This window comes from Penicillium paradoxum, assembly GCF_028828445.1.
Source record: "Penicillium paradoxum strain IBT 22861 chromosome Unknown utg000005l_segment0_segment0, whole genome shotgun sequence".
NCBI lineage: Eukaryota > Fungi > Ascomycota > Eurotiomycetes > Eurotiales > Aspergillaceae > Penicillium > Penicillium paradoxum.
The window spans coordinates 1,188,592-1,209,483 of NW_026643183.1; the positions used below are offsets into that span (position 1 = coordinate 1,188,592).

The 20,892-nt window shown below is 50.0% G+C and overlaps 8 protein-coding genes across 8 annotated transcripts; 5 read left to right on the forward strand and 3 right to left on the reverse strand.

The window, feature by feature from the left end:
• Positions 1-308: 308 nt before the first annotated feature.
• On the reverse strand, positions 309-2,697 carry luA (3-isopropylmalate dehydratase LEU1; the record flags this gene model as incomplete). Its single annotated transcript, XM_057176513.1, has 2 exons — positions 309-2,429; positions 2,491-2,697. The coding sequence occupies 2 exons, from the start codon at positions 2,695-2,697 to the stop codon at positions 309-311; spliced, it is 2,328 nt and encodes a 775-aa protein (XP_057030815.1).
• Positions 2,698-3,686: 989 nt separating this feature from the next.
• Positions 3,687-5,153, reverse strand: N7457_005470 (zinc-binding alcohol dehydrogenase family protein; the record flags this gene model as incomplete). The annotated part of the gene is made up of 4 exons (XM_057176514.1): positions 3,687-4,222; positions 4,279-4,724; positions 4,790-4,830; positions 4,902-5,153. The coding sequence occupies 4 exons, from the start codon at positions 5,151-5,153 to the stop codon at positions 3,687-3,689; spliced, it is 1,275 nt and encodes a 424-aa protein (XP_057030816.1).
• Positions 5,154-6,495: 1,342 nt separating this feature from the next.
• N7457_005471 (DUF895 domain membrane protein) lies at positions 6,496-8,070 on the forward strand (the record flags this gene model as incomplete). The annotated part of the gene is made up of 4 exons (XM_057176515.1): positions 6,496-6,583; positions 6,637-7,678; positions 7,732-7,828; positions 7,891-8,070. The coding sequence occupies 4 exons, from the start codon at positions 6,496-6,498 to the stop codon at positions 8,068-8,070; spliced, it is 1,407 nt and encodes a 468-aa protein (XP_057030817.1).
• Positions 8,071-8,234: 164 nt separating this feature from the next.
• Positions 8,235-9,750, reverse strand: N7457_005472 (UDP-N-acetylglucosamine--dolichyl-phosphate N-acetylglucosaminephosphotransferase; the record flags this gene model as incomplete). The annotated part of the gene is made up of 3 exons (XM_057176516.1): positions 8,235-9,215; positions 9,275-9,455; positions 9,512-9,750. 3 exons carry the CDS (start codon positions 9,748-9,750, stop codon positions 8,235-8,237), a joined length of 1,401 nt encoding a protein of 466 aa, XP_057030818.1.
• A 327-nt stretch (positions 9,751-10,077) lies between these two features.
• On the forward strand, positions 10,078-11,389 carry N7457_005473 (putative nuclear pore protein (SEH1); the record flags this gene model as incomplete). The annotated part of the gene is made up of 3 exons (XM_057176517.1): positions 10,078-10,287; positions 10,363-11,212; positions 11,283-11,389. The coding sequence occupies 3 exons, from the start codon at positions 10,078-10,080 to the stop codon at positions 11,387-11,389; spliced, it is 1,167 nt and encodes a 388-aa protein (XP_057030819.1).
• A 386-nt stretch (positions 11,390-11,775) lies between these two features.
• On the forward strand, positions 11,776-13,344 carry N7457_005474 (putative proline permease; the record flags this gene model as incomplete). The annotated part of the gene is made up of 1 exon (XM_057176518.1): positions 11,776-13,344. One exon carries the CDS (start codon positions 11,776-11,778, stop codon positions 13,342-13,344), a length of 1,569 nt encoding a protein of 522 aa, XP_057030820.1.
• A 2,051-nt stretch (positions 13,345-15,395) lies between these two features.
• On the forward strand, positions 15,396-18,279 carry N7457_005475 (putative PHD finger and SET domain protein; the record flags this gene model as incomplete). The annotated part of the gene is made up of 2 exons (XM_057176519.1): positions 15,396-15,959; positions 16,009-18,279. The coding sequence occupies 2 exons, from the start codon at positions 15,396-15,398 to the stop codon at positions 18,277-18,279; spliced, it is 2,835 nt and encodes a 944-aa protein (XP_057030821.1).
• Positions 18,280-19,190: 911 nt separating this feature from the next.
• On the forward strand, positions 19,191-20,817 carry N7457_005476 (putative MFS monocarboxylate transporter; the record flags this gene model as incomplete). Its single annotated transcript, XM_057176520.1, has 4 exons — positions 19,191-19,356; positions 19,410-19,510; positions 19,562-19,924; positions 20,065-20,817. The coding sequence occupies 4 exons, from the start codon at positions 19,191-19,193 to the stop codon at positions 20,815-20,817; spliced, it is 1,383 nt and encodes a 460-aa protein (XP_057030822.1).
• Positions 20,818-20,892: the final 75 nt, after the last annotated feature.

Below are 20,892 nucleotides of genomic sequence, written 5' to 3' on the forward strand. Positions count from 1 at the left end.
ATATAGGTTGTAGCACACACACATGGTGTACCTACGGAGTACATATTCAACTCTCTTGAAGAGAGAGCGAAATACAGAATATACTTTTACGAACAGCAGCAAGTCCACGATCATGATTCATTCTCGTTGAAATTCGTAGGCTATCCAAATTATTAACAATAGCCCAGGATTAGGCCAGGGTAAGACGAAGCACAAACAACAGCGGCAACAAGTAGGGGAATATGATTTTGAAATCCAAAAGTGACACGAAAATGCATTGCGACAGCACCAATGGCTGAATCCAGGCGCTCGACAAAAACAACAACTTTTTACCACTCAAGGGGCTCGTTCTTCACATCACCACGGTTGGTCTTGGGAACAGGAGCGGCCTCGACCATAGTCGCGCCACGGCGGTCACGGCGGAGGTATGCACTGCCGTCCAACCAGGGGGTATCAAGAGTGCGCTTGGCTTCAAAAGTGCGGATCTTGGACTCCATCTGGAGGGTGAGACCAATGTCATCGAGACCGTTGACGAGACAGTGCTTGCGGAAGGCCTCGACATCAAAGGCGACGATCTTGTTACCCTGGGCATCCTTGATCTCTTGGTTGACGAGGTCGACCTCGACTTCGCGGCCGGCGCGGGCCTCGTCGGCGATCTTCTGCAGGGCAACCTCATCAGAAACGATGACGGGCAGCATACCGTTCTTGAAGGTGTTGTTGAAGAAGATGTCGGCAAAGGAGGGGGCGATGATGCACTTGATACCGAAGTCCAACAGTGCCCAGGGGGCATGCTCGCGGGAGCTACCGCATCCGAAGTTGGGGCCGGTAACAACCAGGATCTTGGAGTTGCGGTAGATACCCTGGTTCAGAATGAAATCTGGGTTCTCCTTGTCATCGGTGTAACGGAGCTCGTAGAAGAGCGCGGTACCGAGACCGGTACGCTTGATGGTCTTGAGGAACTGCTTGGGGATGATGGCGTCAGTGTCGACATTGGCGCGCTCCAGAGGCGCAGCGATACCCTTGAGGCTGGTGAAGGCGGGAAGACCGGTGCTTTTGCCGCCGCCGGTAGCAGGAGCAGAGGAGTTGGTGTGGGGCTCGTTGTCGGCGGGCTGGTCCAGGACGCGGTCGAGATCATCCTCAGTCTGGGGGGAGTCAGCCACGGGCTGCTGGACGTCAATCTTAGGCGAGGCCTTGCCGAGGACGGGGCTGGCAACGGCGTGCTCACGGACATCCGCGAGCTTACCGACAATGGCAGCGGTAGCAGCCATAGCGGGGGACATGAGGTGGGTACGGCCCTGAGCACCCTGGCGGCCCTCGAAGTTACGGTTGGAGGTACTGGCACAGCGCTCCTTCGGGCTCAGGATATCAGGGTTCATACCCAGGCACATGGAGCATCCGGCTTCGCGCCATTCGAAGCCGGAATCAGTGAAGATCTTGTCCAGACCCTCAGACTCGGCTTGCTCCTTGACAAGACCGGATCCGGGGACAATCATAGCACGCTTGATGTTGGCGGCAATCTTACGTCCCTTGACAACCTTGGCTGCGGCCCGCAGATCCTCGATACGAGCGTTGGTGCAAGATCCAATGAAGACCTTGTCAACCACAATATCCTTCATGGGGGTACCGGGAACGAGACCCATGTACTCAAGAGCACGCTTGCAGGAGGCCTTGCGGTTCTCATCCTCGAAGTCATCGGGGCCGGGGACAACACCAGTGATCGGAATCACGTCCTGGGGAGAGGTACCCCAAGAGATGGTGGGGATAATATCTTTGCCATCGATGAAAACCTCGGTATCGTATTGGGCGCCGGAATCGGACTTCAGGCTGGACCAGTAGCTGACAGCCTTGTTCCACTCGGCGCTGCCATACTTGGGGGCCAGAGGACGGCCCTTGAGGTATTCGAATGTGATCTCGTCAGGAGCAATCATACCAGCACGTGCACCACCCTCAATGGACATGTTGCACATTGACATACGGGCCTCCATGCTCAGTGCACGGATGACGGAACCGCAGAACTCAATGACAGCACCGTTACCACCGGCAGTACCAATGACACCGATGATGTGAAGAATAACGTCCTTACTGGTGACACCAGCGGGAAGCTCGCCGTCGACCTGAACGCGCATGTTCTTGCTGCGGCGGGTAATAAGAGTCTGGGTTGCGAGGACGTGCTCGACTTCACTGGTTCCGATACCGAATGCGAGGGCACCGAAAGCACCGTGTGTAGAGGTGTGGCTGTCACCGCAGACAACAGTTGTGCCGGGCAGAGTGAAACCCTGCTCCGGGCCAATGATGTGGACAATACCCTGACGCTTATCGCCCATGCCGAAGTAGGTGAGGCCGAAGTCCTTCACGTTCTCCTCCAGGGTTGTACATTGGAGACGCGAATCGTTCTCCTTGATGAAGTCACCGGCATTCTTGAAGTTTTTTCGTGAAGAGGTGGGGATGTTCTATTCATATGAACCGACATGATTAGTATTCGTCTGCCATCAGGCATGGGATTGAACATACGTGATCAACTGTAACCAAAGTGCAGTCCGGCCGGCGGACCTTGCGGCTGGCGTTCTTAAGGCCTTCGAAGGCCTGGGGCGATGTGACCTCGTGAACAAGGTGACGGTCGATATAGATCAGGCAAGTGCCATCTTCTTGCTCATTGACAATGTGGTCAGAGAAGACCTTGTCATACAAGGTCTTAGGTTTTGACTCTGCGGAAGGCATGGTGGGGGGAAAGATAAAAAAAAATAGCAGACGGTCGGTGAGAGTAGAAAATTGGGGAAGAAAAGGTTAGATGAGATAGAGAGGAGATGTAGTGAAATAGAAGTAAGTACCGAGAACCGAGACCTGGGGAACTGGAGTAGCAATGACTTATATTTTTCTATTCAGAGCAGTCCGCGATGTCGCTGAAGAGCTTCTCGAGGGGCAACGCCGATCTCGGCCGGTCAGCGACGAATGGCGCCGCTTTGATTGGCCGAGGTGGCGATAAAGCGGATAGCCGATGTCGGCCCTGTATGCCCAAAAGGGTAAGGCGGCTACTCGCGCTTCATGGCGGAGGCTCAAGAACATTGAATCTTTTGATATTAGAGAATTCCCATACATAGGGGCTCCTCAATTGAGTCATATATTGTGGAGTGCCCAGGTGCATCCCAAGCTATATCTCAAATATCCTGGTCTATGTTTCTGAGCTACATTGTCGGATTTTCCAGAACAAGTCCAGGCAAGATCCAACGTACCATCCATGACGTACTTACAACATAGACCGACTCCGGGGACAGCAGCCTTGGAAGCAATAGAAACACGCTGATTGGGTGCTGGTCCCGTCTCCGATCGGCTCATCCCTTCTTGACTCAACGCTTAGCACTGGGGACACGGTGTTATGCTTGGTATAAAACCCCATGTGCATTGTATATGAGTCTTAGCGTGGATCCTTAGCGAAGTTCAATCAATTCTTACCAAGGTGAATCCGGTTTTCCAGCATAAAGTCATGTTAGAGGTGGGTTGTATACCCCCAACGTTGCAGATAACTAGGTATAACTAGGCTATGGATACACGCATTCACATATTTTCAGCAAAAATATTGTTAAATTCTGAATTTGTTCCATGGTCTAATAGCTGTCCTACGTACATCAATGTATAACCCTATCCCAGAACGCCAATCTCTGCATCTCGAAAGCATAATTTCATGAAGTGTTGGAATCAAAGACAGGGTCTCATAGCTCAGACGAAGAGCCCAGGTCGACCACAATGCGTTTTCCAGACACCGAGCCACTCCGTAAAGTCTCGAGTGCCGCGTTAATACCTTCCAGCCCACCCTCTGCGTGGACGATCTCCGGCAACGTGAGATCTGTTGATTGCAGAAGGTCCTCTAACCAGCACACCATAGCTTCACCCACTGCAGGGGCAGTATGGAAAAGCTTGATGGGGACAGTGTGGTACTGTATCCCCGGGTTCCTCACTTTGGGAAGGCCAGTCAAGCCGAGGAGATGGGAGTGGCCATCGGGGTTAAGAGTCTTCTCAAGTTGTGTTGCTGTCTCTGATCCGACAATATCGAGTGCGTATCGAAGCTTGCCTCCAGTAACACCGCGAATAATTTCCACGGCACGGTCAGGATCATGTCGATCGACTAGAAGATCTGCACCAGACTGTACGAGCTTGGCACCGTGTCTGGCGGCATCCGCTATGCAAATCACCCGTAACCCGGCAAGCTTGGCGAGTTGAAGAGCTACCAACCCAGTGGTTGTTGAGGCTGTAAGATGAATGTCAGCTATATGATCATAAGGGTGGAATTATTGTTTGTCTTACCTCCCCAGATAGCAATCCAGTCTCCCCGTTGCGGCTTTTCTGATTCCATTAATGATGCAAAGCATTCTTGGTGTATGTCGGCCGGTATAGTTGTTCGGTCAAGCTTCTTGATGATATTCGGCAGATTTGGACCGGGGACTCTTTTGATGAGAGAGAAGTCTAGTCCAAACGATACGCCCAGGGCCAATGCAGCAGCGACGTATGCGACTCCAACAGAAGCTGCAGCGTGGATAGATGTTGAAGGAGGGATCCGGGCAGCATTGAAGTCAGTGGCGATGGCGTATTCCTGGAATGCTGCTTTCCTGATATCCCGGTAATCTGTTGATGGCACGAGCACCACGTCGCCTACACGAAGACGTGATGAGCCCTTGGGGACTTGTAGTACACGTCCAGCCAAATCCCGCCCGTTGATCCATGGCAGACTGGGTATCCCGAAGTTGAAAGCACTAATTATGTCTTTGGTTAGCCGTTGACTAGGGTGAGGATCAGCTGCAGTATAGTATAGACTTACGGTCCCTTCCAGTCAACAGGGTTCAGACCAATTGTGAGGACCTGTAAATAGATAGTCAGCACCTTGTTCCATACAAGATCTAATCCACAAGATCAACAGGAACCTATCATACCTTGACAAGAATCTCTCCCTCATGCAAGATGGAAGGAATGGCATGATCATCTACAAGTGCATATTGTTCACGAGCCCCCTTGAGGAGCAACACCCTTTGTGTTGACTCTACCGACCGTGGCGACGGAGGTTCACTTTCTGACCTTGACTCGTTTGAGTAATCTGAGATGGACTCTGAGAAGAAGCCGCTGTGGAAAGTAGTCGGAGTCTTGTGCAACTCTTCGAGCTGAAGGCAAGTAGCGGTGGTAGACATAATGCTTGAGGATAGCAGTGGCATGACAGGTAGATCACAAGGAAACTCCCAACAAATAGTCTATATCTATATTGGCTTTTGATCCGGTTTCCAGATCTCTCGGGCGAGAAGATTAAATTCAAAGTCCACTTTCCTCGGTTTAGAGCGCGGGGCAGTGATATCGATCCCTCCCATAGGCATCTAGGGTTGGGTCTATCCACTATACGCTTGGCCACAAGGGCGCAATGGCGAAACTTATGGGATAATTGCGTCTCACATTTGCGCAATTATAGGGTTTCCGTCCTTCCGAGGTCTCTGATCGCCCATTGCTCATGACGGGGCCCGAATGGCGTGCTAAACCCTAGACCCGGATGTCGTAGATCCCTATCTCGAACGCCATATAACGTATGTACTCCATAGGTTGTCTGAGATTCATGCAATGAGAGGATCAAATTAGCAGAGCTTATATACAACTACATTAATATTATATCGAGAACCATTAACGATAAGTTTGTGCTTGCTCTCGATATAAATTCGTTCTGCGGAAGGTGATTTGCTGCTTTCGGCTCCAAGTGATGTGATCCGGTCTGGCGATGACGAGATTTGCAACGCAGATTTCAACACTCAACACCGGAATCGCGAATATAGGCAACATGTCCATCTAGGCGGCAATAAATAATACGTTGGTGATTTGTTTTGGTCTCCTTATTAGTAGAGTCGATTTAGAATGCCCTGTTCATCTAAAGACATACATATGTGTGCTCGCTGTTTAATCGTGCGAAGAGAATTTGTATCCGGCACACCTTTATAAAACATTAGTGGCAGTGATTTGATTTCTAAGCCGTAGATCTTGTTTGGGATATATAGAAAACATATCTAGCGAAGACCTGGTGCATTTCAAATCGAAAGAGTAGGTAGTAGATTTCCAGTACTCCGTATTATGTCTCAACATGGTCAACTTTCTAGATCTTGAAGACCCCTTAACAACTATATTTCTCTTATTGCCAAGCGTCTTGTGCCCTAGATCTGATAATCCTAACCGTTTTCTACTCCTGGGCTGCTACAGGGATTCGGGTGCCTCCTGCACGCCTCGTGCGAGCACGTAATCCCACCAAAGAACCACAACATTGCTTGAATGACAATGCTCATCGAATCGAGAGCTAGAAGAATATCTGACAAGGATTCACAAACCAAAGCACCTTCCTGATGTTGACATAGCGCGCCATAGATCGCTTAGGATAGAAATGCCGACAGATGTTGATATGGGGTATAGAATGGATCTTTCACGCGAGCACGCTTGTTATAAACTGCCGAAGCGCCTGCTAAAATACTAACACAGCTCAGGTACTAATTCTAGTTCATCATGACCGGCTCTGAAAAGGATTCCGCGCCGAGCGATACGGAGGTGGACAGTGGTTCATCCCACTCCCCGATTGATGGGCCTCACAAAGGTGAGCTTGGGACATTCTCATCGAAGCCGAGGAGACTAACCATTCTCTCACAGTCAAGTGGTATCGCTCGACGTTTTTCAATGCCCTCATTCTCGGTATTTGCAACTTCCTCGCCCCCGGCATTTGGGGTGCGATGAACTCTCTAGGCGGAGGAGGCGCACAAGAACCATACCTCGTCAACGCAGCGAACGCCTTGACTTTCGGTCTCATGGTAGTTTCATGCTTCTTTAGCAGTGTCATCGTGCGATTTATCGGGATCAAATGGACTCTCATCGTCGGAACAATGGGATTCGCACCATACGCAGCCGGTCTATACTTGAACAACCGATATGGCCAGGAATGGCTGGTACTCCTGGGCGCTGCACTTTGTGGTATCTCAGCGGGCATCTTTTGGATGGCTGAAGCTGCTATTGCGCTTTCGTATCCCGAGCCATACAACCAAGGACGTTTCTTGGGATTCTGGCTCGGCTTCCGGGTCGGAGGACAAATCCTCGGCGGTGTCATCAGTCTGGGCATTAATTCCAATCGGTCGACCTCGGGCGCAGTCTCGTATACTGTGTACATCGTTTTCATTACCTTGCAGGCTCTTGCTCCTTTTGCTGGTCTGCTTTTGAGCAACCCATCTCAAGTACAGCGGAAGGATGGAATCGCAGTCAAACTGCATGTGACGAACGGTGTCGTTTATGAGATGAAACGCATGGTGAAACTGTGGATCAATCGCAAGTTTTTGTTGATTGTTCCATTTATCTGCCAGGCTGTCTACACCGAGGCTGTGATGTTTTCGTATCAAGGCTTGTGGTTCTCAGTGCGAGCTAGAGCTCTGGGTTCATTCCTTTCCGGTGTGATCGCTTTGATCATCGGCAATGTCCTAGGAGCCTTTTTGGACAATAAGCGGATCTCTCTGAAGCGAAGAACTCGCTATGCATTCTTCTTCGTGGTTGCATGGCAAGGCATGTGCTGGGTCTGGGCTTCGGTCGTGACTACTGAATTCCACGAGACCCACCCCGTATATGACTGGACTGATCCAAATTTTGGAAGAGGGTTTACCCTCTTCTTGTTCTGGGTTGCTGGGTTCCAGCTCAACTATATGTATCTGTGAGTCGAAACTGAAGAGTGACGGTCTGGTCGAAAGGATGCTAATCGGTCAGATTTTTCTTGGTGGGCAACCTTGCAGACGATCATGAGGAAGTTGTACGGATTTCAGGCCTGTTGCGTGGTACTGAGTCGGCTGCTCAATGTGTCAGCGTGAGTACATTTCCAGGGGTCTCATATTTTGTGTAGTCCAAGTACTAATTGAGAGTCTCTAGTACGGTCTCAGCAGCGTGAACGTCATGGCCGCAGTGGGTAGTGTATATCTCAATTTTGGCATGTGGGCCATCGCAATATACCCTGCCTGGCTCATTGTCAAGGAGATTGGAGAAGCCTTTGGGGATAAAAAGGTCGCCAGAGAGACTCATGGCGTGCACGAGGCCCCAGGCCCAGCATAGATACTTCAATGGTTTGCGCAAGGGTTAGAAACCCTTTAGTTTGCGAATGCTGGGGTATATGTACCTCCTTGTCCGTGTCAAAAATATATACATCAAATAAATAATAATTCTATAGTAAGGCAGTGCCCAAAGATCTCATGACGCCTCAGTTAGCACTTTTGAAGCTATGCGATGAAACCAAACTCCCTGTTATCGTGGTGAAACACGAGTAACGCAAGGCGATGTCGCACGAATAGACCGAGCATCCCACAAACAGTTTGTACTGCAACCATGTGCCACGCAAGTTGGTTTTCTCGCATTGGACCCATCCAAACTAACCAAAGATTCAGAATAGTCAGATTAGTCGACTCAGTGATCCGACCATTTTCATCTTCAGTGATCCGCACAAGTCTCAGAGTATGTAACAAGCGTAGTGCAGCATCGATCAGAGGGGATGGGGGGTTCGTCCACTCCGTGACAGAGGCATCCAATAACCCAGTAGAGGCGCTGAACTTGGGCAATCGGTGACGAGGACAAGGGATCAGTTTGAACAGCTGAGGAGTGGAGTACAGGAAGTTGAAAATCTGGGGAATGAACAGTAGCAGCAGTGTTTTGCTGAAATGTCCTAGAATACCAACCACAGCAAAGACCATTCCCGCGAAATAGCAATAGGTATCGCCCACGAAGACTTTTGATGGATACCAGTTATGATATAGAAGAGCCGCTGATACACCGATAAATGGAAGCAGGAAGTAGATCGATAACAAATGTGAGTCGGTAGCAGGGTGCGGGTATGGCGTGATAGGTGCAAGGTACATCGCATCATTGAATAGCAATTGGAACGCAATCACGAGTGATTGAGCGACCTCAATACCGTTGATGCCTGCCAGCATATTGATTGCATTTGGACAGAAAATTGCAACCGCTGCCATGTACATGTAGTACAGCCATCCAAGGTCGACAATGTCACCCAGGTAAGGCTGCAGGGGCACGGGAACGACGACTTGCGTGACGCCGAAGTCAACAAAATACACAATGAGCATAGGAATTGCGGACAAAGCAGGGATCAGAACTTTGTGTCTCCAACGAATATCGAACAAGTCATCGCCGATTCCCAGAATCACGACGGATTGCAAAGACAAAAGACCAGAAAGGTAAGAGGCGAGCTATGGAAGTCAATATCAACACGAGGTCGGATAGGAATGGTTGTTAAGTCAAGACCAACCTTTCCATGCGGAAACCGGTGCAAAAATCGGCCGCTCTCAATATGTTGCGACTCGATCACAACATCACGGTTTCCGCCGCCAGATGTGGCTGCCACGATGTCCTTGTAGAAGGCAAATGGGATGAACATAATGAGCGACATCAGATACACCACTGCGCATACTGCACCCATTGTTTCAGGTCTGGATGTAAATGTCAGTACACATCAAAATCGCGCACTCAAGAGCTATATACATACATTTCGGGCCGACTGGGCTTTGCCATATCTTTGCCCTTTAACCCCGCCTTCAAAAACACAGGTCCGAGCCATCTAATCAGACTAAAAGCCACTGCAAATACTATACCACATAGCGCAATTGAAGCGACTAGAGGCGCCCCGTCACCCTGGAATGTGGTGTTGAGGATCGCTAAACCGGCCCCGACAAGAGCTAGTAGACGCCAAGTCTCCGTACGGGAGAGGGTGCTTGGGTTATGCATGACGAGCAAACAATCGAGACAACAGGAGCTGCGTCTGTCTGCTGCGAAGAGAGATCCACAAGGAACTGACCTATGCAATAAGAAATGAAGTCACCGGCGACGCGCAATCTGTCTTCATTCTCAAAATACTTGATAAGCCTATCGTGTTCTGCCCGAGTTATCTGACCGCTAAATTTAGCGGTGAGAGTATCCCGTGATGCCTGCGACCAAGAAAGGTAAGGCGACGTCCACCACTTGTTTCATACCTCATACGTGCAGATGCATGAAATCCAAATCGTTATTGGCTCAGCTGTCTAATTCGTCAATTTCATTGTTCAGGCAGTCCTGATGGGGGCAGTGGAGCGCCCCGAGATCACGGCCGGATTCGCCGACTTCGATGCTGGCCATCGGGATCTGGTCACGGTCACTAGATTTAACTTCTATGGCAACCGTATTGTCACAGCTTCGTCTGATCACCGCATGAAAGTTTGGGATCTCAAGGATGGCCAATGGCAGCTTATAGACACATGGCGCGCTCACGATGCTGAGATTCGCGATGTACGTACTCCAAGCAAGCCAAGGGCGTCACTCAAATAGCACCGTTGTGGTTCACTTGCTAAACTACAGTCACAGGCAACATGGAACGGGCCTTTCACAGGCCAACATATAGGCAGTGTCGGAGAAGACATGAAATTAAAAATCTGGCAAGAAGATGTGACCCAGCCACCAAACTCGGGGCGACGTTTCAGGTCAATCTTTCGCATGACTGCACCCCAGAGACATCCATTTGTATCACTTGACTTTCGTAATATTGACCTCGAGTCATGGCTGGCGGTGATCACCCGGGATGGCTACCTCATGGTCATGGAGCCCGTTAGCCCTGATAGCCTTGCAGACTGGCAAGCTGTTGACCAGTTCCGAGTGTGCACCGCCCCCGAACGTGGGGAGGAAACGAGTTTCAAAGTTCAGTTCCATCATGATCCTACCGATATCACCCACACCATCTTACCAGACTCTGATCGAAAGAGTCTATCGCTAATCGTGGCTGCCATGGACACTGTCAAGATTTATCGTACTGACGCAAACCGGCGATTTTACCATGCCATTGAACTAAATGGACACAGTGGGCTTGTGCGAGACATTTCTTGGGCGAATGGCTCTGTGCGTGGCTACGATCTTATTGCGAGTGGTGGCAAGGACGGATTGGTTCGCATCTTTGAAGTGTACACAATGCCGGCTGGCCAAGCACCACAAAGCACCAACAGCCGGAAGGGCGATCGTCGCAGTCAATCCCAGTCGCAATCACCGTCCCTCCGGGCAACATCGCAGTCCGGAATTGGCTCTGCTCTAGCAAGCCGTGTGCCTGTCTCAGTGACTGATCGTCAAGCCAATGGGGATTCACAATTTCGGCATTCGTTCAAGCAAGTAGCTTGTATTGACACCAAGCACCTCGATGTATGGCAAGTCCAATTCTCGTTCTCTGGTGAGTATTTATAGTTCTGTTCGGTTATTTTGGTTGCCAAATCCCTGTCTTTGTACTAATCCACTACTAGGTGACTCGTTAATTTCCTCTGGGGACGATGGAACAGTTCGGTTTTGGAAGAGATCTTTATCTGGGGAATGGCTTGAGTTCGCTGAAACAGACTTGGCTTCTCAGTGATTCCAGTATTTTCAAAGCACTCAATTGGCATGATGGGTGGGCAAGTCATCATCATTGGGGATACCAGAAATACCCGTGGATGTCCAGCCCTCACTGTCTCTCGTCTTCTTACTCAGCCACCATCCTATTTATTTCCTTCTCAGTCAATGATACCCTTTATATTTGATTTGCATCGTCCTGTGTTCACTTGATAGTATCGCTGCGACTAATTAGTTGACTCGAACATTAATAATTTTGAATCGCACTCTCTCAATCATACTCGAGGAAAGAGCGATGTTTGGAGATGCCGTAGGTCGACTCTTGGATAACTTAGCTCTCGAGTTGAACCACACTGGACCTTTCAAATCCATCACCTATTCATTATCTATATTCATTGTTAGCCCGCTATGGCTCTCGGTCCGACCATTGGCACCGGCTTGTTTATCAGCGCCGGCCAGGCTCTCGCGGTCGGCGGACCTGCCTCGCTGCTCATTTCGTATATACTCCTATCCTTCCTCACATTTGCCATGACCACGAGCGTCGCCGAAGTATCTATTCACATGCCCTCGCAACATGGGACACTTGTCACTAATGGCTACCTGTACATGTCAAGCAGCCTAGCATTTGCTTCGGCATACCTCCGCTGGTATACCCTGGCCTTGTTTGTTCCATACGAGATCACAACGGCGATGGTCAACCTTGGCCTGTGGAAACCAGGCGCGATGGTCGCGATCAGATTGGCTATCATCATTTTCATCGTTGTGGGATGCAACTTTCTACCAGAGAGGCTCTTCAAAAGCTCCGAGCGATTTTTCACTTGGATCAAGATCGGTACAATGGCGACTCTCTTCGTGATTTCTCTGGCTCTGGGCCTTGGTGGCGTGGATGATCAGCCCCCATGGGCATTCAAATATTGGAAAGACCCGGGTGCCATGAATGAGTACATAGCTCACGGTCTCTGGGGAAGAGTTTTGGGTTTCTTTCAATGCCTTCTTGATGGCTCCATTGCTTTCACGTTTGCTCCCGAGCTGATCGTGCACCAAGCTGAGATGCCGGTACCACTTGGCGAAACAGCACTTTTGAGCACCGCGATCCCAGGTAGAGTCACGGCTGACGTTGCCCTAACGGCAATCCCGTATATCATGAGCTCCTTGGCCATGACCGTCATGGCTCCTTTCGATGACTCGCGTCTGACGAATAATGGAACAGGCTCCGGGTTTTCTCCCTATGTGATCGGACTCAAGAATGCAAATATTCAGATTATACCTACAATCGCGACGGTTGCCATCCTTCTTTCCTCGGTGGCATCTGGACGTTCATTCTTGTATCTCTCTTCGCGCGCATTGTGTGCAATGTCGGAACTCGGGCATGCGCCCTCGGTATTTTCCATCCGCAACCGTTGGGATGTGCCTTATGTGGCTGTTCTAACGTCCGCTTTATTCTCTGGTCTCACCTTCATTTCTGTGAAAGTGTCGAGCTCAACCACCAATACCTACCTCCTTCGGCTTGTGACGAGCGCCGGCTTTATTTCCTCACTTGTGTCATGCACCATTTATCGTCACTTCAATCAACGACTCAGCACCAACCGAATTCCAAGGCGTCATAGTTTCTCTTTGCAACCCTTTGGTACCTATTTCGGGATGTTCTTGAGTGCCTTACTGCTGCTGGGCGGCGGGTTGTGGGCAGGGCCCAAGGGAAATCTGACTGGGTCTCGGGGTGCCCGACTGGTCATTTCGTACATCAATATCGTTGTATTTGGTCTCCTGTTCTTTGTTCATCGTTTCCGAGACTTTGTACCCGTTGTCGAAGTCGAAAGGCCGATTGATATGGGTGGAAGCAGATATGAGGACCGCGAAGGACCGAGAGACCCACAGACACAGAAAGCTCACTTACACCGGGCAAAGCTCGATGCAATCCCGGAGAACTCTGGAGCGTTTGAGCTGCGACTCAGTCAGACCATGTTCGGAGAGGCTTGAGTGTTAGAAGCCGGTGGAGAATGATCCTTGCAAGATACGAAGCACAATGCCGATGCACTCCGGGTACAGAGGATAGAGGTGGAATTGGCATGTCCTGCGACTCGGCACTATTGGATGTTTATTATCATTAAAGATAGATTGTCGTTCATTTGATGTTTATTCCTTTAATATTTCGGACCGCATTCAGTGTGTTTGCTATATAGTCTGTAGGGCGTATTCGGCCAAGTGAAAAGACCCAATTCTCCGTCTTGGCAGAACGGACCAGCTGACATGGTATGATCACGTTATTCCGTATTAGGTGCCTAAATACGGAATAGATACCTAAATATGATGTGGGCATAGTGGGAAGAGACCCCCGAACAGAGACATTGTCTACCTGTGAATATCTCCTATGTTGTACTCCCTACGGAGTACTCCGTACATGTATCTCATTAGGCGAACTTTTCGATATGGCTCGTACAGTATCTTTCAATATTATACACCGACTGACCTATGGATCGACGGACAAATGGATTAGCCCTGTTCCTGGCACACTTTGATTTTCCCCCTTTGTAGTGGCAAATGGCAACAAATCAAATCGGAAATCCTACACGCCTTTCCCCCCTTTTACCGCTTAGGTCGGAACTTGACCTTCCACTTCCACACTTTTCTTTCTCTGAAAATCTGACTTGGGGTTTCATATGCCTAACCTTCACTTTCTATAGGTCTACGTGAAACCCTCTAAGACCAGATGACCCTGCCCCTCTTTGAACCCACATCACGCTCTCCATCGCCTTCGGCCGATCTCTTTCCCAAGCATTTCTGTTACCCGTTTTTCCCCATGTTACTTCTATATGCTTCCTCATACTTCCTCATTACTCTATACTTCCTGGATGCCTCATCCTTTCCCCTTCTGATATCCGGCTCATTTGAACATCTGATATTTCCGTAGGCAAGCCACATCCTCTTTTTTCCTCCCTTGCATTTTCAGGGATTTTTTCCCCCAACCTGGTTCTGTGGGAATGTCTTTGTGCTTCTCCAGACAATCCTCGCCCCCAAAGGCTCAAAGGACCGTTGGACAGCCCCCTCAAGAGTCTGCCAAACCTATCCAGCTTTTGAGGGATCGTGGGTGCTGCTCACTTGCAGTGGGTGATATCTCGCTTTTCTGCATGAACCTGAACCACATGCCTGGCTTTGTTATAGCCGAAGTGGAAGGGCCAGAAAGTACTCTGTACTGCCCGTATGATCCATTTGAGATTGGAATCTACTATGCTTGATGTTGCATACCAGTTTATCTACTCATCCATCTAGATGCTAACCCTCCCACCTGGACTACCTTAGGTAGGTATGGATGCCCTAGGCTCTCACCATGACATTCCCGTGACTTCCCCGCTGCATTGGACCACACTAGTCCCAAATGGGGCTAGTGTATTCCATGCTTACTGTGAACAGTCGGTTTTGCAGATTACCAAGTTACCATACCGGTAATCACAAACTGGCCATCTCTCTGCAATGAGATCGAAAAAAAAGAGAAAGGATTCGGAGCCCTGGGAAATAATATGGTTGTTTCCGGGTCGTGCCTTCCCCCTCCCCCTTCTCCTCGAAGGCCTCTGGCTTTCTGCCTTGAGTTTCAAACCCACGCTAATCCCTTTTCACCCACACACTTGGTCTCTCTCGCTACCCGGACGTCCCATTCTCTGCCTTAGGCCTTCGTAGCCTCCTCCTTCCTCTGTTTCCAGTCCCTCAACTTACTCTTCTCTTTTTCCTCTCCTTTCCCCTACCCTTCCTCCCTTCGCGCTCTTCTTCCTTTATTCCCTCCCCTTCTCTCATTTATCATTCGCGCCAACCTCTTCCATATTATCGATACTCGACTCTACGACTCTCCCCCTTTCGCTTCCCTCTTGTGATCGCACCGTCTTCAACGTTCCAACGCGTCCACTGTCCACCTAGACCGGATTGACAACTTTCACGACCACGGGAAAAAGTGATATGCGATTTGAACACTGACAGGCTACGCCTCTGTCAAGAAAACATCATTTTGTCTTCGCCTGAGAGGGGGTTATCTGTCGGCTATGACAGATACCTCCTCCCTCGCCATCACGCACGCCACAACGGATTCCTATCCGGTCCACGCCCATCGCGGCTCGCCTGCCGCCGTCGACGGCGCCGCCTCTGACTCCGGCGCACCCGATGAAGAACCTTACACCATCAAATGCATTTGCTCGTTCGAGGAAGATGATGGTAACACGGTCTTTTGCGAAGGGTGCGAGACATGGCAGCACATCCTCTGTTACTATCCCGATAAGAGAGTACCAGATGTGCACAACTGTGTCGACTGCGAGCCACGGCCCCTTGACAATCGTCGTGCCCATGAACGCCAACGGCAGCGGCGGATCAGAGAAAAAAGCGAGGACGGGGACCGAAGAACAAAACGATCCGGTGCTAAATCCCATAAGAGAAAGTCCAAGGATCCCGAGGTGAATGAGTACAGTCTTGGGCGACATGATTCGGGTGCTCGTGAGGCGCCACCGGTTAAGAAACAGAAGGCGTCTCGCCGTCCATCAACGTCAATAAGTGGTGTTTCGGGTCCCTCGGGTTCCTTGGCTGAATCGCGAAATCGTCGATCCTCCACTTCGGTGGCAATGAGTCCAACGAACACCTCTCCCTCTATCCCCCAATTCTCAGACGAATTCCTCCTCTCTTTATGATCGCGAAGATCTTTTTGTGGAATCCAAGAGTATCCTCAACTACGGCGTCGATTTTCTCAATGAAATCGTTGCATGGCTGAAGGATCCACAAATATTAGCGAAAGTCAGTGATGGACTCAGTGCCGAAGACTTTGCCAAACGGTCCGAAGCGGCTATGGATCAGTCTCGCTGGCCCTCCCTGGCCGTTGAAACCATCCCTGCCTCGAGCGTTGAGATTGATGGTAAAATTCCCGTCCACAAGATCTTGAAAACACAAGATCCAATACGGAAGGGCGATATTGTCGGCGAAATTTTTGGCAAACTGGGCCACGTCAAGGACTACAAGAAGGTCGAAAGTAACCGATGGGAAGAATTGAGGCATGCCATGCCCTTCGTGTACTTCAACCGACAGCTGGACCTGTATATCGACAGTCGCCAGGAAGGGAATGAGCTCCGCCACATCAGGCGCTCATGCGATGCGAACGTTTTATTCAAAATTTACATCACCAACGGTCGCGAGTACCATTTTTGTTTTGTTGCGAAAGATGACATTTCGGCAAACTCGGAAATTACCTTCATGTGGCATTTTGATGAAAATCTCTTTCCCGAAAACACGTTGGAGCAGACCAAGGACAGGGTGGTAGATCCAAATGATGCTGCTATATATATTAGCAATGCACTGGCGATCTTTGGTGGTTGTGCGTGCGGTCATTCCCAAACTTGCGCTGTGAGCAAGCTTGATCGCCGGTCCAAACTTCTTCCTGGCCAGAAACGTGTCAAGTCGAAAGTGAAGGGCAAACCCAGGCGGACCAAATCCCAGGTCGATATCAGTCGCGCCGACAGCGAGACGATGAAACATCCCGATGAACATGACTCCGCCCTTGACACCAGATCAAATTCCGGTTCCACGCGCGGTAGACATACTGGTAGTCGCGATATCAGCCCCACGACACATCAACAAATACTGCCCGAGCTCTCCAGTCGTGAAAGACGCAAGATAGCCAATGCCGAAAAGCAGTTTGAACAAATGGCCCTAGGGCCCGTCAACCCCAAAAGGAGAAAGCGCACCAGCGGTCTTTCACGGTCTACTGCTGCGGCAGTCTCGAGCTCAACGCACACTGCAAAGAACTGCAAACCCTACCACGAGTCTGTTCCATCCCGACTCCTTCGCACCGCAGAGCGATCGTCTCAACACCGTGCCCCTTATGTTGATGTACAAACCCAAGTTTATGCCGGTGACGTGGAACGCGCTTTTTTGCGTGCGGAGCATTCGAAACGAGGATATGAACTTGATATTCTACATGATACAGTCATGAAGGTGGCGCGTTTCTCCGCGGGAAATCATTCCAGGGAGGATTGGGCTCAGCGAGCGGCGTGGGAAGCCGGTGACCACAGTGTAATCCCGTCTGGAGTCATCCCCTGGTGGTGCATCTACTACCCGGAAGCCACTGATGACAGATCCCATATCGATTTGCTTCCAGAAGATGCGGATAGAATGGGAATACCCCGTGATCATGGCCCTCTTGCGATGCCTCCTAGGTGGTCTTTCCATCAGTCCAAGTACCCACAGTCTCCATACAAGTATCGCAAGAAGATGCCAATACTCGGTATTCCTTATGACCCTCCAGGGCGATCTGTTCAGGGCGATGTTGATACCCGGAGCGCGGTCTTGGACAAGCCATCCTTCTCTGCGCCTAGCAGCGATCCGCGTAAGCCGGCGGGTACTCCTTATTGGCCATCTATTGCCGCTCATAGCTTCAGGGTCCTTGTTGCTGACAACCGTGGGAATGTGCAATTTTCCATGCCACCACCTCATATACCGTCGGCCCTTAGTCCCAGATCCACGGCGACAGGCGGGTTAGCATCGCCCAGTTCCCATGACGCGACTTCTCCACTTCCACTTGTGCCACCTTCTGGGCCTGCACTAGTATCCACCCCTGCCAAGAAGAAACTCAGTCTTGGTGATTATCTGATTCGACGTGGAACCATGGCGAGCACCCCAACTTCGGAAAGGTCTCCGGCTCCGGCTCCTACCCCGACTTCTAGCCCGGGTTCTCTCCACGCCCAGCATTTTCTTGCAATCACAACTGTTTTCGGTGACAAGCATGAACCTCCTCACCCCAAAACCGAAGCTCAAGGTGACAAGAACGAGTCTTCTGGATCTCCAGATGTTTCTATGATGGATGCACCTCCGGATGTTCCGATGGATGTTCCTATGGAAGATGCATCCGAGTCACAACCCACCAACAAACAGTCTATCTCTTCATGATACGACTCTTCGCGTGGTAATCATGGTGGGTCTGTGACAAAAGGAGAATTCCGCCGTGGATTTAACGTTTCTTACGACCCAAAATTTCGTTTCTCGTGTGACTTCATTTTGATACCTTACAGCAAGGCGGGCACAGGCGTTCGGGATTATGTGTTTCATCTATTTTTCTTTCTTTTCTCATCCGACTTTCGGACTCCGGATGGCGTATGGTGTGGTTTGGGATTGGTTCTTGGTTATGGGAAATACCATCGGTTGGGTCAGGGTCTTTGAGATTGTGTCTGTCTGAGTTGCAGCACTTGATTCTTCACGATATGTCAAGGTTTTGGACATGTATGGCCGCCCTCTTTTGAGACGGGGTCAGATTACTCTTTCGATATGTATGGCCAGCCCCCCTGGGATGGGGCTAGATAGCTTGTATGAACACTGTTACCTTTTCTTGTTAAATCTCCCTTTCCTTTCCCTTTTTGCTCTCGAGTTGTCCTAGGTTCGAACGCACTGGCTGATCAAAGACTGCGACATCGATGTAGATGCATGTCTAGATGTGTTTATAGACTATCTGCCTGTCGTGAATAGTCCTCCCTCAATTGACTATACTGGGGGAAGCGATGGCGCTGTACACTAGCGACGTACCTTTCAATGTTTCGTCTTCCTCATCTCCCTGGCCCTAATATAAGAACAAGGCCATCAAGTTGTCGAAGTCTCTCGCTCGAATGCATACCCAAACATGGATATTCTCCCGATGTAGTGAGTATCTTAATGCAGGCAGTATAGGCTAACTGATTGGCTGTAGGCCTCGAGTCCAAAGGGTCAAGATGAGTCAAGACGAGGGGGAAATCCTCAACCCCGCGTGTCTTCTCGCGATCATCTTCGTTTCTATACTTCAGGTTCATTTCGGTTGAGGCTATCACACGATGAATAATTCTGATCACGAAAACCTCACGCTGAGCGAGATTCATCCTCGCGGGTCTACAGATGAGGTCCCTGAAATCGAGCAGCCCGCTCTTCCTCCACCAGATGAAGGCAAAGCTGCATGGATGATGTTGGCTTCATGTTGTTTGATCCAAATACCAGTCTGGGGTCTGTTGTGATCAAACGGAACTTACAGCCCATAAATAATAACCAGCATCTAGGATTCTCCACTGTCTTTGGTGTCTTCCAAGAGTACTACTCAACACAAAACGTCTTACAAGGAAGCAAAGGCGATCTAGCAACTGTTGGAACTACCTCCACTGTATGCAACCCGTAGATGATGCGGATGTTAATCTGTTCTAATGTCTTGCAGGGACTTCTGTATCTGCTCTCGCCTGTGACTTTCACACTTCTGACCCGGTACCCACGTCTACAATACTACTGTGCACCCATAGGCCTGGTCATCACAGTGATAGGGTCCCTGCTATCATCATTTTCAGTACAGGTGTGGCATTTGATCGCCACTCAAGGTGTCATATGTGCCATTGGTAATGGGCTCTTGTTCAGCCCTTCTTCTTTATACCTTGACCAGTGGTTCTTGCGTCGGAAAGGCCTTGCGATTGGAACGATGTGGGCAGCAAAGAGCATCACTGGTGTTGCTTTGCCTTTCATTGCCAGTGCTTGTTTGAATAAGTATGGCTCTAGTACTACACTCAGAGCTTGGACAGTTACTACGGTATGAATCACTTTCTCGTTGGTGTTTCATGAACCGATTCAGATATAGGATGTTATGTCCCGAGGTGGTGACCGAGTTGGATTATCAATGTCTTTCACACCTTCGAGCTATACTAACGAGCATTTGAATCATTTACTTAGTTGCTAACCACCCTTGCGGCCTTGCCCTACATGAAGCCACGCATCCCCGTATCTTCATCAGCTGCAGCCCGTCGCTTGGACTTGAGTTTCCTCAAACAAGCCACATTCTGGATGCTACAGGCTGGGAATATCATCCAGAGTTTTGGATACTTCCTGCCAACAACGTTTCTTCCTTCCTATTCAACACATACTATCGGGCTCTCCCAGAATACCGGAACAATGCTGGTGTCACTATTCAACGCAACATCTGTTTTTGGTGGGATAGCTCTTGGAACCCTCTGTGACCGCTTTTCTGTCACTAATATCATGCTACTGTCCTCGGTTGGCTCGGGGTTATCAGTATTCCTGTTCTGGGGCATGTCATCATCGTCGAGCTCAGGGTCAGATTCGCAGACAGCCATTGCTCTTCTTACTGTCTTCTCCATTACATACGGCTTCTTTGCGGGTGGCTTCAGCTCCACCTGGTCTGGGGTCATTACTCAGATAAAGCGGGACTCATCGCCTTCCTTGGACACAGGATTAGTCTTTGGTCTTCTTGCTGGTGGCCGAGGAATTGGGAATGTGATCAGTGGGCCGCTGAGCACCGTGCTGCTTCATTCAGGGTCGTTGGGGGATTCAAGTGGCCCGAATGGCAGTACTGGCTATGGAACCAAGTACGGGACGCTGATTGTTTTCACTGGCATCACGGCCTTTTTTGGCGCTTGGAGCTGGATGTGGCGTTATATCAGCCCTGCACGGAGAGGTCTTGGTTGATCTTCACAACACGAGAAGACGAGCAGGGATTAGGCAGTGGTGGTTGGTGGAACATCGAAGCATTGAATAGCATGA